At 42.5% G+C, this 14,826-nt stretch overlaps 1 protein-coding gene across 2 annotated transcripts in view; it reads right to left on the reverse strand.

Moving 5' to 3' along the window:
• Positions 1 to 3,085: 3,085 nt before the first annotated feature.
• The window catches only part of plekhh2 (pleckstrin homology domain containing, family H (with MyTH4 domain) member 2), a 71,785-nt gene continuing 60,044 nt past the window's right edge, over positions 3,086 to 14,826 (reverse strand). For both annotated transcript variants that reach the window (XM_071379976.1, XM_071379975.1), the window contains exons 15-30: positions 14,614 to 14,772; positions 14,008 to 14,088; positions 13,734 to 13,913; positions 12,332 to 12,440; positions 12,047 to 12,159; positions 11,671 to 11,850; positions 10,982 to 11,079; positions 10,676 to 10,853; positions 9,969 to 10,124; positions 9,350 to 9,447; positions 9,090 to 9,231; positions 8,567 to 8,712; positions 8,101 to 8,230; positions 6,499 to 6,585; positions 6,231 to 6,380; positions 3,086 to 6,040 (exon numbers count right to left, since the gene is read on the reverse strand). In XM_071379976.1, coding sequence (XP_071236077.1) covers positions 5,855 to 6,040; positions 6,231 to 6,380; positions 6,499 to 6,585; positions 8,101 to 8,230; positions 8,567 to 8,712; positions 9,090 to 9,231; positions 9,350 to 9,447; positions 9,969 to 10,124; positions 10,676 to 10,853; positions 10,982 to 11,079; positions 11,671 to 11,850; positions 12,047 to 12,159; positions 12,332 to 12,440; positions 13,734 to 13,913; positions 14,008 to 14,088; positions 14,614 to 14,772 — 2,193 coding nt within the window. In that variant the 3' untranslated portion in view covers positions 3,086 to 5,854. The remainder of the gene's footprint in view (positions 6,041 to 6,230; positions 6,381 to 6,498; positions 6,586 to 8,100; positions 8,231 to 8,566; positions 8,713 to 9,089; positions 9,232 to 9,349; positions 9,448 to 9,968; positions 10,125 to 10,675; positions 10,854 to 10,981; positions 11,080 to 11,670; positions 11,851 to 12,046; positions 12,160 to 12,331; positions 12,441 to 13,733; positions 13,914 to 14,007; positions 14,089 to 14,613; positions 14,773 to 14,826) is intronic.

A 14,826-nucleotide genomic window follows, 5' to 3' on the forward strand; every position in this document is an offset into this window, starting at 1 on the left:
ACGGGAATCACTGAGCATGTTAACACACATTGTGTTATACTTCAGATAACATGTTTGAACACTGTACAAACTCCTTTTCTGGGTGTGTATTTGGATAGGTTGCCAAAATAGGACTGTTAATCCATGTTATGTGGACATTGCTTCCATCTTTCTCTATAGTTTATCTGTAGTGCCCCTATTTCTCTCTCTGATCCCACAAGTCCTGAGTATGTCAGTCAATCCAGTAGAAAAGCTAACGATGGTTTTATTTCACTTTGTTTACAGTTTTGTCACTTTGAGACAGTTTTGTTATTCTCCCCAGGTGAAAAGACTCAATAGGGCGTGGTCACCTCTGCTCCATGTGTGTCACACATTCAGTATCTGTTGTGCTCTGTTAGAAATGCCACTGAGTGTCTGATCTTTATAGACCTTGCTATCATGGCATCATTGATACTTTTTGTGGGGGCTTTTGAAAGTATGCCTGTATTTTTCCAGGTATATTCATTACATACAGATGACGAGCTATGACCATGAACGCTCGAACGTGTGAATTGTTTATGAAAGATCTATGATCTCTGAGCTTGTATTAATATAAATGATTTTCAATCGAGAATGTATTTTCATGCCAGTCGATTGAGAAGGGCCTGTGTGTAGATATGACACCACCTGTTTCATGAGGCAGCAGGTAGCTTCGCAGTTAAGCGCATTGGGCTAGTAACCCGAAAGGTCGTTGGTTCGAATCCCCAAGCTGAATAGGTAAACAAATCTGTCTGTGATCTTGAGCAAGGCACTTAACCCTTATTACTCTGGATAAAATGAACGTGGTTAGTCAACCTCTGAAACGGTTTGACATCACATCAACCCTGTTTGTTAAGTTAAGGTCCACATAATTCTCTATGAATAGGTATGCTATTACTAACCAAGAGGTGGACTGAGTTTGTGTGAGGCATGCCATCTCAGGATGGTAAACTGTATTTACTGCTCTCTTATCAGAGCTGTTGGTGTCAGAATGTCAAGTCAAACACTAAGGTCATAGCACATCAGTAGAATTGTAGTTAGCCTGTATGCATAGAGAGACTGCTTAACACCATAGTGCCCTAAAAACTCATCACTACGCTAAGGACCCTGTCTGCGGTGCAAACACTTCAACGACACCCTATCCCCTCAGCTCTCAAATTAAGTGGACACTTCTGATGACGTATCATGACGTCTGATGAGTATACACTTGTTGGGCGAGGGAGGAAGGAATGATGTTTAAATGGACCACCCTTGGCCGGATATTCGTCACTCGTTCATCCCGTGTTGTGTTTTCAGCCACCGGTAGCTTGTGGGTGCTTTATATGCGCTACAGTTAATTATGAGTGCAGGTCTATTTATATTAAATATATAATTATTAATATATGCCTACTGTAGATAGATAGCAAATTAATTATCTAACTAAGGTTAGCCTGCCTAGCTGGAACTTATGAAGTTAAATGTTTTATTTCTACAATTTCCAAAAGATAACTAACAAAAACATATTTACTTTTTACGAGACGTGTTTGTGCCATCATGTGCATCAGTAGCATAATTTCAAACTTATTTGCATTCATTTTTACTTCTACTTGTATGTTGACTTCTCTATTGATGATGTTTTTAAGTTTTCGCAGACTTTTCTTAGCGGATTCCCCCAAGGGAATAAGGCGAGGGTAAGTGGACGAGGGTGTGTCTTAAGTGTTTGGAACACAGCCCCTGGGACTAAACACCTCCCTCTGCAAATGGATCCTGGACGGGTTGCATCACATCACTGGGGCTAAGCTTCCTGCCATCCAGGACCTCTATACCAGGCGGTGTCAGAGGAAGGCCCTAAAAGTTGTCTAAGACTCCAGCCACCCTAGTCATACACTGTTCTCTCTGCTACCGCACGGCCAAGTCTAGGTCCAAGAGGCTTCTAAACAGCTTCTACCCCCAAGCCATAAGACTCCTTAACATCTAATCAAATGGCTACCCATACCCATACTATTTGCATTGCCTGCCCCCCCCCCCCCCCCGCTGCTGCTACTCTCTGTTATTATCTATGCATAGTCACTTTAATAACTCTACATGTACATATTACCTCAATTACCGCAACTAACCGGCACCCCCTGTAAATAGCCTCGTTATTATTTTACTGCTGCTCTTGAATTATTTGTAAAAAAAATAATTGTTGTACTTTTCTTAAAACTGCATTGTTGGTTAAGTAAGCATTTCATTATAAGGTCTATTCGTCGCATGTGACAAATAACATTTGATTTTATTTGAATAGTGTATCTCCATCTGAGAGAGAGATTATTAGCCAAAATTCCAAGGGTTACGATTGACCTTCTTAAACAGTGTTGCATTTGAAAGGTGCAGGGCAAGAGATAATTTCCACATTATTAACACCAGAAGCTAACTATGGAAAACCTGTCTCAGCTTACTCACATTGTTGGGTTTGGTGTTTGGTTCTGGAGATTCTTCTTTTACTAGCAGTATGGCTACGAATAAGTAGCATTTTTGGAAGTGTCACTGTCATAGGTGTTTCCAGGTGTCAACATCGATTAAACTGTTATAATCATGCATGTAAAACTGTTATAATCATGCATTTGGTACATGACTTATTGACAAAGGACTTCCTTTCTCACTGGAGTTTCTCTTACTCCTTAAAACAAGAACTAAAATACTACACAAATATACAAAAATAGCCTTAAAAATGTATAATTGACATTTTCAATAGTCATTACAAATTGCTTTCCCTATGTTTCCCATTAAACTCTTCTTCTGTTTTCCTCCTCTCCTAAGGAACACAAAGTGCCTCTCTAACTAGTTTAGACAGGTTTGGGTGTCATATATTCCCCTTCCGCCCACTGTTCCTGGAATGAGGGTGTGTCAGTTCCCCGAATGGCCCTATTGAAACCTCCACAGCATCAGCCACAGAGAGAACAACAGTCAATACTACTGGGAGATATTGTATATTTTGGAACAGGTTTTTTTGAAATAAGCCTGTTTTAATAGGATAATTACACAGTTCAAAATGGCTGCAGGCAGTCGGTTAACCCTGGACCATCTCTGTGGGGATTCCAAATGCATGTCAGAAGCACAACTCTAATGGTGTCAGTTTGCCAATGGCGTTTATTTAAATATTTGTACAATAATGACAATTTCAAAAGATGAATTCTACATATATTTATATAAATGTATGGCATATCAAAATAAATACCTAAGTCATACAGTATAAGCTTGTATTTGGGAATGACACACAGCATGAACAGCAAAAACACGCATAAGAAACAACTAACATACAGTTCAAAACGGGTTCAGATTCTAATGAATGAAAAATATGCTTTCCAGTTCATCTTTAAAGTAACGTCATGCAAAATGGAACAAATGGGTCATGCTTTGCTTTAAATTCAATTTGTCAACTGTCACACCCTCCCAAACTCCTTCCACTGTAATACAAAAACTGCACTCCTTTACTTTTTCCCCCCTCACAGGCCCACAACACATATACTGAATACTGGTAAGTAGTTCCCTCATTCTTCATCCTGGCTGTTCTGAAAGGATAATTGAAAAAAACATGGTGGTCACTGGTCACCTACCAGTAATCTAGGTTGAGTTTTGGACCATTTCAGTTTCCCCACACAACAGGCCACTCATTAACCAATAGGTGATAAGGGTGGTGGTGAGTAGGAGTCTACCGTGTCCGGTAGAGACTTCACCATTCATTTTCTGTATTCAGGGTTCACTCTAACATTGTCTTAAGCTTTGTTTTACTATTGACAGTTATAGCTGATTTCAGGATTGTAACATCGATTCTCTCTCCTTGATTAAAAATCATCTGATTTATTCATTTCAGTCTGGTTAAATAAAGGTTAAATGTAAAATAAAATAAAAAATGTCAGTCTCTGAACTGTTTAATCAACATTTTCGCAGTCTCCTGAATTAGCCTAGTGTGCATTGGCGCACATGCGCAACTAGCCCGAGCTGGTTTGCCAAACTTCATAATAAATACATTTTATTTTAACTAGGCAAGTCAGTTAAGAACAAATTCTTATTTACAATGATGGCCTACACCGGCCAAACCTGGACGACGCGCTGGGCCAATTGTGCGACGCTCTATGGGACTCCCAATCACGGCCGGTTGTGATACAGCCTGGAATCGAACCAGGGTCTGTAGTGACGCCTCTAGCACTGAGATGCAGTGCCTTAGACCGCTGCGCCACTCGGGAGCCCATAAATAATGCAACTTCAAAATCCCTTTGCTAGTTATACAATCATATAACTAAGAATTTCGCTGGAATGTAGCAATGATATCCTTCGCCACCGCCATCTTAAGACAGATATTTTGAACCAGTCATGACTATTCAACAAAACAATAAATCATTTTGAAGTTACTTTCGAGCAAATTTCTTATTTACATGATTGTATATAACTAGCAAGGGAGTTTGAAGTTGATGCAGTATTTATGTAGTATTTCCTCACCACTTCATAGGGCGCCATCTTTTAAAGGGGCAGTGCAGTCTAAAACATGATTTTCCTGTGTTTGATATATTTCCACACTATAAAGGTTGGAATAATACTGTGAAATTGTGAAAATGCCCTTTTAGTGTAAGGGCTGTTTGAAAAGGGCGCCTGACATTTCAGCTTGTTTGAATGGGTGGGATTTGACACCGCCAAGTGACATCACCAGGCGAGATAAGTTAATAGACCAATAACAAAGAGAGTTTGCCCTCATCTCTGTCAATAAAGGCTGGTTTTAAGGTTACACATCCCTCCAATTAGGCCCCTCACTCAGGCCACTCCCAGAAAGTCCTTGAAAAAATTTAATCACAGTAAGGTACTTAATGGTTACCCAGAAAATGGTATTGAGATTTTAAAAAACAGCTGCATTGGACTTTTATCATACCAACTACTCATAAAGCAGTCTTTCTCAATACTGTACATGCAACCAACTTTGCATGAAGTAAGCTTATTCATCTCTCCACTCCAACCATAATGGACCAGTTGGCTAAAACAGCAGCCAACCACAACATCCTATGTTATCCTATATCCTTTCAGTAATCCTGTTCTACATGGCACTTGTTTTTAAGGCTATATCATAGGCTGATCGTGTTGGTTTCCTTTACCTTATCTCACACCCAGAAATATGAACAAAAAAAAGGTCCTCTGTTGGAAACTGGCATTATACGTCATAGTAATAACAGAAGAAAAATATAGAGGCCCTATACAACGGCGACCCTGGCCGTGACCCCACTCCTTGTGGGTGTCTAATGGGGAGTTGGGATATGCAACAAACATTTGGAGTACACACTTGTGTGTAACAGGACAAATATAAGCACCCCCAAAATTATTATTATAATAACAGAGGTACAAAAGTTAAAAGGCAGGAAGTAAACTGTGTACAAAGTTACAAAGAATATAAAACAAGCAATATAAAATACTGAGAAGCTTAAACTAGAGAAGGCTTTAGAGTTTAAGGCTGTCTGTCAATAAATAACACTGACCTTGCTCTTTGGTGAGCGAACAGAAGAATCTACAGCGGATGAATTAAAGTGCACAGGGATGAGAAAAAGCTCACTATGGACCATTGTAACCATGTACCCACTGTACCATGCCATAAGTCTCTGCACTGGAGTTCGTCAGTCCCCTGTCACGTGATCAGAGACGAGACTGGGTGGCGTCATTATGCCACAACGTAGCACAACATTTTGCAATGGGAAAAGTAAATGGTTGTTTCTTATTGGACAGGTTAAGATTGTACCCCCCTGTTTCACTCCATTTCGTACCTACTGAACACAACCCTGATTCCATGTACTCTGCTGATCCCCTGGCCTGACATAAATGTATGTAGCTGTACTTGCAGCTTGTAGAAGGGCGATCACAGGAGAGTAGGTGCCTTGCTAGGTCTGCCCGCCGCTGGTGGTGATTTACTCCTTAGCTCTTTGCTCTTGAGATTGACAGGCTGAGCCACCAGCAAGGCAGGGGCAGAGAGGTGGTGGGTGGCGGCTTTCTGTTGATGGGCACTGTTGATGTAACTGGAGATGAGAAGGGTCATCTCCCTGTTCTGCAAAACAAAACAGAACCTTTTCACCTCTTTACATAAGTGCAAATCTACCTGCACATAGTTAACCTGAGCCTCTGAAATCGGAAATGGATGTTGAGAGAGAGAGCAGGAGAGTGAGAGTGCACAAGGGAGAGAGAGAGAGAGAGAGGGGGATAGGGAGAGTGTGTTCTTGTGTGCCTCACACACTAACCTTGGAGGTGGCCATAGTGAACAGGTGTTTCTCTGTGGGCTTGTCTTTGGTAGCATTACTGCCAATGCTCTGGCTTACCACCAGCATAAAGTCCTGCCTGCAGCCTCCAAACGTCATCAGGTTCTTATAAGGGTGGGACACCAGCAGTTTCTACACAGTAAAGGGGAACATGGAGAGTGATGGGCGTAGTGAGCGGAGAGACTAGTGGGAAACCACAGGAAACCGTGCACAAACCAAAATATGAAAAGATGGTTGTAGAAATGCTTACAATGGAGTTGTGCTCCAGCACGCTGATGCCGTCCTCGTGCACTGCCAGCCACAGGCGGGCACCCTGCTCTGGAGAGGGCATGATGGACTGAACGATCACAGGGTCAGAGAGACAAATCAGGGGAGAGCACAGAGAAAGAGCGATAGGTGGTTAACATCTTCTATCAATGCAAGGAACACATATTTATGCCTGATTACCGACAATGATGAGACAGCCTATAGGGAGGAGGTCAGAGACCTGGCCTTGTGGTGCCAGGACAACAACCTCTCCCTCAATGTGATCAAGACAAAGGAGATGATTGTAGACTACAGGAAAAGGCGGACCGAACAGGCCCCCCATTAACATCGACGGGGCTGAAGTGGAGCAGATCGAGAGTTTCAAGTTCCTTGGTGTCCACATCACCAACGAACTATCCTGGTCCAAACACACCAAGACAGTCGTGGAGAGGGCACGACAACACCTTTTCCCCCTCAGGAGACTGAAAAGATTTGGCATGGGTCCCCAGATCCTCAAAAAGTTCTACAGCTGCACCATCGAGAGCATCCTGACCGGTTGCATCACCGCCTGGTATGGCAACAGCTCGGTATCTGACGTAAGGCGCTACAGAGGGTAGTGCGTACGGCCCAGTACATCACTGGGGCCAAGCTTCCTGCCATTCAGGACCTCTATATACTAGGCGGTGTCAGAGGAAGGCCCAAAAAAATTGTCAAAGACTCCAGTCACCCAAGTCATAGACTGTTCTCTCTGCTACCGCAAGGCAATACATAGCCTCGTTATTGTTCTGTTATTGTGTTACTTTTGATTCTTTTGAGTTTATTTGGTATCGGTACCGAGTCAATGTGCGGGGATACAGGTTAGTCAAGGTAATTTGTACATAAAGGTAGGGGTGAAGTGACTATGCATAGATAATAAACAGCGAGTAGCAGCAGTGCACAAAACAAATGGAGGGGGTCAATGTAAATAGTCCGGTGGCCATTTCATTAATTGTTCAGCAGTCTTATGGCTTGGGGGTAGAAGCTGTTAAGGAGCCTTTTAATGTGCTACTTTTTATTATTTTTTACTTTAGTTCATTTGGTAAAAATTTTCTTAACTCTTTCTTGAACTGCACTGTTGGTGAAGGGCTTGTAAGTAAGCCTTTCACGGTAAGGTCTACACCTGTTGTATTTGGAGCATGTGACAAATAAAGTTTGATTGATATTGGACGATAAAACACACTGCTGACTAAATCATGGCTTTTATAAAGGCTAACTTGTACCTTGTAAGGCTAAGTGTGTACCTGCAGTATATCGTCCAGCTGGTTGATGTATGGGTTTCATTTTGTGCCAGCACACACACACACACACACACAACACACACACAACACACAGCCATTTCTGTGGTGTTTTTTTTGTTTCTAAAAGTGCCAATAGTAATGTGTGCACCACTACATTGTCTCTTTGTGTGGTGCAGGTAATAGAAAAAACCCAATGCTCAGTGTGGCCAATGATGAGGTAGCCCAAAATGTCAACAAATAGGTAAATGTTCAATAGGTAAATGTGTAGGTGGAAGTATTTTTAAATAAAATCATTGGTCTTTGTCCAGTACATAAACACACACACACACCTCTGCTTCAAACAGCTTGGCCCCGAAGAAGGGCCACTTCCTGGCCACAGTCAGGTAGATGCGTACACACTCGGATGAACTTCGACCCCTGAGTGATGCCCATCGGGTGGACAGACGCTGGCGCAGTTGCCTGGGGGGTGGGAGAGGGTAGTTCATCAATGACAGAGTGTGTGTGAGGGGGATGAATAAATAACTAAAAGTATGTGAATCAGACCAAGAGAGAATAATAATTACCCCTCGAGAGGTATGTATAACTTGGGTAAAGAAGGAAATAATAGCATACCTGGGTCCAAACACTATTTGAAATCTTTCAAATGCTTTTAGCATTTGCTTTAGCGTGCCCTGGTGTCATATGGACGGGCTTTGCACCTTTAAAACTATTCTATTGGTTCCATTGCGTCAATCATGTCCAGACAAACGTTTTTGAACCCAGGTCTGTATACTATAACACATTCTAGCAGCTTACCTGAGTTGTTCCTCGGTGGATGTCCTGCGGTAGTGTTTTGGGTAGAACCTCTCCAGTACCTGTTTCAGGGTCTGGTTGGACTTGGTCTGGGCTGAGTTGGGGCTGGCTGGGGTGGAGAACGGACGCTCAAAATCTCCAAACTCCACCTGAAACCAAAACCAATGACATTAACATTTAAAAAGGAGACACTAGGCTTTACAGTGCGATACCGTCTAATATCCACTACTGAGTGGGAATACTTTAAATGGTTCCCATTAAACCTGTCTATATTTTGCAACTCTGAATACACTGTTGACTTTCAAAACAAGGTGAGACAATGACAAGTTGGCAAACTGCTCACACCCAGGCTAGGGGTACTGCAATGGCATTCAATACAATTGCAAATTCCCCATTCAACACATAGACAAAGGCAGAATAGATGATACGTCATTTACAATGGGCAGATAGTGAGGAGAGAGAAAATACACCAATGATGTGTATAACTTATGTGATGATATACAGTAGGCATATGGACGTCACAGACCTGGGCAAGCAGGGCAGACATCTCCAGAGCCAGCTCCTTGTTGACAGGGAAGTGTCCTGCTGCGATGGCCTCGTTGGCCTGGTAGGCCAGGAGCAGCCTCTCTCTCTCGGACTCACCTCTCACCTGAGGAGAGAAGTAGAGCCTGTACACAGACAGACAGAGACACACCCAGACACAGGTAGAGTGTTACAAAAGGTTGACTGGTGGCGAATGAGATCTCTACATACAAACAGTATGTGAATGTAAAGTGTCAAATCTACCTGTTCTTGTAGGTGAGCCTGACAGTCCTGGTGTTCTCAGACTTGCCCGTGTGCTGCTCCTTGGAGGCCTGCTCCCATTTGGAGATGATGTCACAGATCTGCGAGAGAGGAAGACACGCAGCTTTGGTGACAAAGGCTTTGTTGAAAAGAAATGAATAAAGGTAATTCCACCAATTTCTCCAACACAATAACAGTGTCTACATATGTGAAAACGGCACATTTTTACGTTTTGTACAAACAAATATCAGGTTAAAAAGTTCTCCCCGGTGACATTATCAAAAGTTGAAACATTGTAAAAACAGTGATTTTCAAACGCAATGAGATTCGCGTTGACGTGGGGATCAAGAAAATACCCTCCCTCTGGCGAGAAACTTTGGGGGGAAAAAATCATAGAGAAGCATTTTATAGGACCTTTAATCTGATCTTTTTAACCACAGATCATAGAAACACGCCATTTTTTACATATGTAGACACGGGTATAGTGCTGGAGATAATGAATATGAGGATGAAAAGTGGCGGAATTGCCCTTTAAGTGCTTTTCTAATAAACACAGCAGATATTGTCCCAAATGTTTAATTGTGTGTTGATTCTGTGAATGTGGCCAGCTATTCAGTCCGACCTTGATGCCCCCCTGTAGACAGTGCTCCAGCTCTCGTCCAGTAGGGTCGTCCGTGTAGAGGCTGAAGCCTGATTGACCAGTTTTCCTGATGCCTGTGTCTTGGTTCAGTCTGCACTGAAATTCCTCCACTGTGGTAGAGGCATCAAAGCCCACTACCTGTACGGGGTAAAATACACTGTAAATGTGTGTGTGTGTGTGTGTGTGTGTGCACTAGGGTTGCATAGGGAGGGTATATTACCTGAAACTTTATTTTTTTTATCAGATGACATCTAGTGGCCTTTTGGGTACTTCAGATTATCACAGGTGTCTGTAATTATCTCACTGTGTGGCCTTATCACATGTAGAATATATAAAATAATCAAATAAGATTATTTTGTGAATACCATTGGTGTTTAATATGAGGGTTTCAGCATTAAATATATTTGATTTATTTTACTATGTCAAATTTCTTTGTTGTAAATGTTTTGATACCAAACTGGTGGCAGTTGTGAAAAAAGTAAATAGTTGAAAGTGTTGCAGAGTTAAAAAGTTATTTAAGTATAAATGACCAAAGTTACCATAGACGGCCATATATTACCTGTTAGTTACCAAAATTACAGAGGATTCCGTTAACTTTGGTAAATTACCGGTAGCTTTGCAACCCTAGCATGCACACCTGTGTCTCTCTCCCTGTGTACACTAACTGGTAGAGAGAGTATGTGTTGTACCTGGTATGTATTGTTGAGGAAGTGAACAGGTACACTGAAGGGCAGTGAGTGGTGGTATGGGTTCCTGAGAAGGATAGACAGGATCTCCATACGGGACGCCCTGGCCTGACGCTCACCCTTTTGCTGTGTCCGCTCTACCGACCTCTGACAGTAGATAGCGTATTTACCCACCTCTGTTCTGAGAGAGACACAGGGGAAAGTACAGTCAAATCGCAGGTAAACACAGGGTTGGGTTAGCAAATGAGCGACTAGGAAGTCAGACTAGGGACAATTTGCATGCGTGTGGGTGTGTGTGTGTGTGCTCACCTTGAGTCTCCATGCCTCTTAAGGTGTACCTGCAGCAGCCAAAGGAAGGGGTGCTGGGGCAGAAAGAGACCCACACACAGAGCCAGGAACTGCCAGCCCTGTAGAAGAACATACAAACATACACTCCGATGTGTTAACTCCGTCTACTAAACATTAGGAACACCTTCCTAATATTGCATTGTAAACCCAGCCGCATTGTAGTTCTTGACACAAACCGGTACGCCTGGCACCTCCTACCATACTCAGTTCAAAGGCACTTAAATCTTTTGTCTTGCCCATTCACCCTCTGAATGGCACACATACACAATCCATGTCTCAACTGTCTCGAGGCCTAAAAATCCTTATTTAACCCGTCTCCTCCCCTTCATCTACACTGATTGAAGTGGATGTAATAGGTGACATCAATAAGGGATCAAAACGTTCACCTGGATTCACCTGGTCAGTCTATGTCATGGAAAGAGCAGGTGTTCTTAATGTTTTGTACACTCAGTGGATGAGGGCAAACTCTGTTTAAATCCATTGCAGTTCACGAGTTCATATTCAAATACATACTCTGCATGCTACAGTTGAACGCATTCACAACAATCTATTCATGACCGCCACAAGCCATTGGGTTTGTCAGGTGTGGACTGTATGTCGTTTTACATGGACTCCTGCTGCCCCCGGGTGGTGTAAGAGTGTGGATGTACCTGTAAGGGCCAGGGCTGCCCTTGGGGCTGTCTCTTGGTTGTCTGTTTGATGAGCTGACAGAACAACTCGTTCTGTAGCTCTGGGTGGGTCAGGCACACCTGCAAAGCACTCTGGGCCAGGGACACGTGGTAGTCAATAGCTGGAGCATCGATGGCCACGTTGATGAAGAGCTGGCATGTCTGGAAGAGTGGGAGAGAGGGTGACAGAAAGAGAGAGAGAGAGATAGAAAGAGAAAGGAGGAGAGAGTCACTGGAAAAAAACGGACATAGCTCTTTGAATATTATTTATTGTCAAACGATTGCAATGCTAACTAACTCTCTTTGCGTGTACATGTCTGTTGGTGTGTGTGCGTGAGTGTTTGTGTGTGTATCCTACCTTAAACAACTTGATGGCCTCAGTCTGCAGGGCCTGAGAGGGCAGGGTGGTGAGCGGAGAGACCAGACCCTCTTTACTGAAACACAGCATGGGGTGTCTCCAGATCTGAGAGTCTGAACGAAAGAGCAAGAGAAAAAGAGCAAGTTAGGAAAGCGCAGTCAAAACTATTGACATACTGAGGAGAAGTCTTGCACGCCCGACTTATAGGCTCTTCAGCTGTTGAAAGTGAATAACTGTTGAGATACTGAAACAGACAAAAGTCAGGAAGAGCAGTATGACACTCACTTGCTTCTCCCTCCACATTGAGCAGTTTGCCCACCAACTGCTCAAACTCTGTGCCCACCTTGCCCAAAGTGGTGCCCGCTGCCACCGACAGGTGATACAGCCAAGCATCCTAAAGAAACCAGAAGACAGGACAGAACTTTTACATAGCTTTAGCGGCTATCAAGTGTTCATCCCCGTTGGATTTTTTCACACTGAAATGTATTTAATTGTGATTTTATGTCACCAATCTACACAAAATACTCCATAATGTCAAAGTGAAAAGAAAATTATATAAATGTTTACAAATTTATAAAAAAATAAATGTATTAACCCACTTTGTTATGGCAAACCTAAATAAGTTCAGGAGTAAAAATGTGCTTAACAAATCTTTTTTTTTAACCTTTATTTAACTAGGCAAGTCAGTTAAGAACAAATTATTATTTACAATGACAGCCTACACCGGCCAAACTCGGACGACGCTGGGCCAATTGTGTGCCGCCCTTTCACTGAGCTGCAGTGTCAAATCCATTTGAGCATGGTAAAGTTATTAGGCTTTGAATGGTGTATCAATACACCCAGTCACTACAAAGACACAGGTGTCCTTCCAAAATGAGTTGCCGAAGAGAAAGGAACCGCTCAGGGTTTTCACCATGAGGCCAAAGGTGATTTTAAAATATATACAGAGTTTAATGGCTGTGATGGGAGAAAACTGGATCGATCAACAACATTGTAGTTACTCCACAATACAAATGAAAAGGAAGCCTATGCAGAAAAAAAATATTCCAAAACATGCATCCTGTTTACAACAAGGCATTATAGTAATACAGTAGTAATACTGTATAGTAATACAAAACAAGACTTGAAGATGGCTGTCTAGCAATAATCAACAACCAACTTGACAGAGCTTGAAGTATATGAAAAGAACAATGCTAAAAAATTGCACAATCCAGGTGTTTAAAGATTTTAGCGACTTAGCTACCCAAAAATACTCACAGCTGTAATTGCTGACAACGGTGTCTCTAACATCTATTGACTTAGATACCTTAGAATACCTATTTAAATGTGTGTTTTATTCAAAACAAAATCTAACTTTGACATTACAGAGTGTTTTGTGTAGATCTTTGACCATTTTCCCACTTTGTAACACAATAAAATGTGAAGAAATCTGTGTGGGGGGGGTACTTATGATAGGCACTGTACAGTATATATTGGCTAAATACGGCAGTATTAGCAGTATCTACCAGTTGGGTGAAGCATGGTGCTTGCAACACCACAGTTGTGGGTTTGATTGTAGCATGTGGAACACGTACTAAAATGTATTCACTGTAGGTAATATTTGTGTCTGTGTGACCATACTGTATTGGCTTTTTATCATGGGATGTTCTCTACCATGCATCCATACTGATTTTGGCTCCTCTCATACCTTCTCATGTCGGGATTCAATGAGCAGGTAGGTGGGGCCCTGCTCCTGGGGATGGACAGCTATGGTGTGGGGCGTGGCATCTAAGCCCCTCCCGCATGACTTCAGCTCCTCATCCGAGTCACGTGACCTGTCCACCTCCTCCACCCGAGCCTCCCACAGCTTGATCTGACCTAGGGGGAACTGAGGGGGCACACAAGCACACTGCGCGTTGGTATGGTGAATGGGAAGATAGATGAGGGTAGAGCGTGTGAGTATAAGTGAATGAGTTGTGTACCTTGTCTTCCTGACTGCGGAAGTAGTAGAGGGTTTTACCGATGAGGGCACACCACACCCGCTTGGAGTAGCCATGTTTCACCTGACAGAGATACCAAAAAAAGTTACCTTCACTTCAATGAGGCACTGGTCATTGGTAACCACCTTAGTCAACCAAATGCCAACACTCAACTCATAGAGTCATAGTTCAAGTAGAGTTTAAGGGTCAATCTGCAGTTCAAACAATAAAACCTGGCCACTGTTTTGGTAAACAGGGCTGCAGAAATGAGGTGTAGGGCTGAAGAAATGTAACCCCTCTAAAATGTATAGACAGAGCTATGGATGCAAGGGCTGATCATACATGATATCAAAATGCTAGTTTTAACAACGTTTTGAGGCTATACAAGGTTTGTTTACAATGGCATTGTTTATAAACAAAGGAGTAAAAAAAGCTTATATTGTGGGTTCTGATTGGGTTAGACAGTTGAACTAAGCTCATGAGGCATTTATAAGTTATATTCTTCAAGAACCAATGGATATATATTATGAATTTTAAAAAGTAACAAAATGGATGTAGCCCCTTTAAAGTTCATGGCTATCAGGGATATTTAGTGATGTAAGTCAGAACCTTGATGAGGTGGCCCTTCATCCCAGGTCGTATCTCAGGCTGAGCGAACAGTGGGCTGGCTGTTTTGACCCTCAGAACACTCTGTAGAACCCTCAGCCACTCCTCTAGCAGGTTGGGAGAGTCTGCCTTCAGATAGTATACCCTCTTCCCTGTAACAATCTGAGATCACACATGCACAGCACGCACGCAAACACATACAGGAAATGATAGTTA

This window comes from Salvelinus alpinus, chromosome 32, assembly GCF_045679555.1.
Source record: "Salvelinus alpinus chromosome 32, SLU_Salpinus.1, whole genome shotgun sequence".
Classification (NCBI taxonomy): Eukaryota; Metazoa; Chordata; class Actinopteri; order Salmoniformes; family Salmonidae; genus Salvelinus; species Salvelinus alpinus.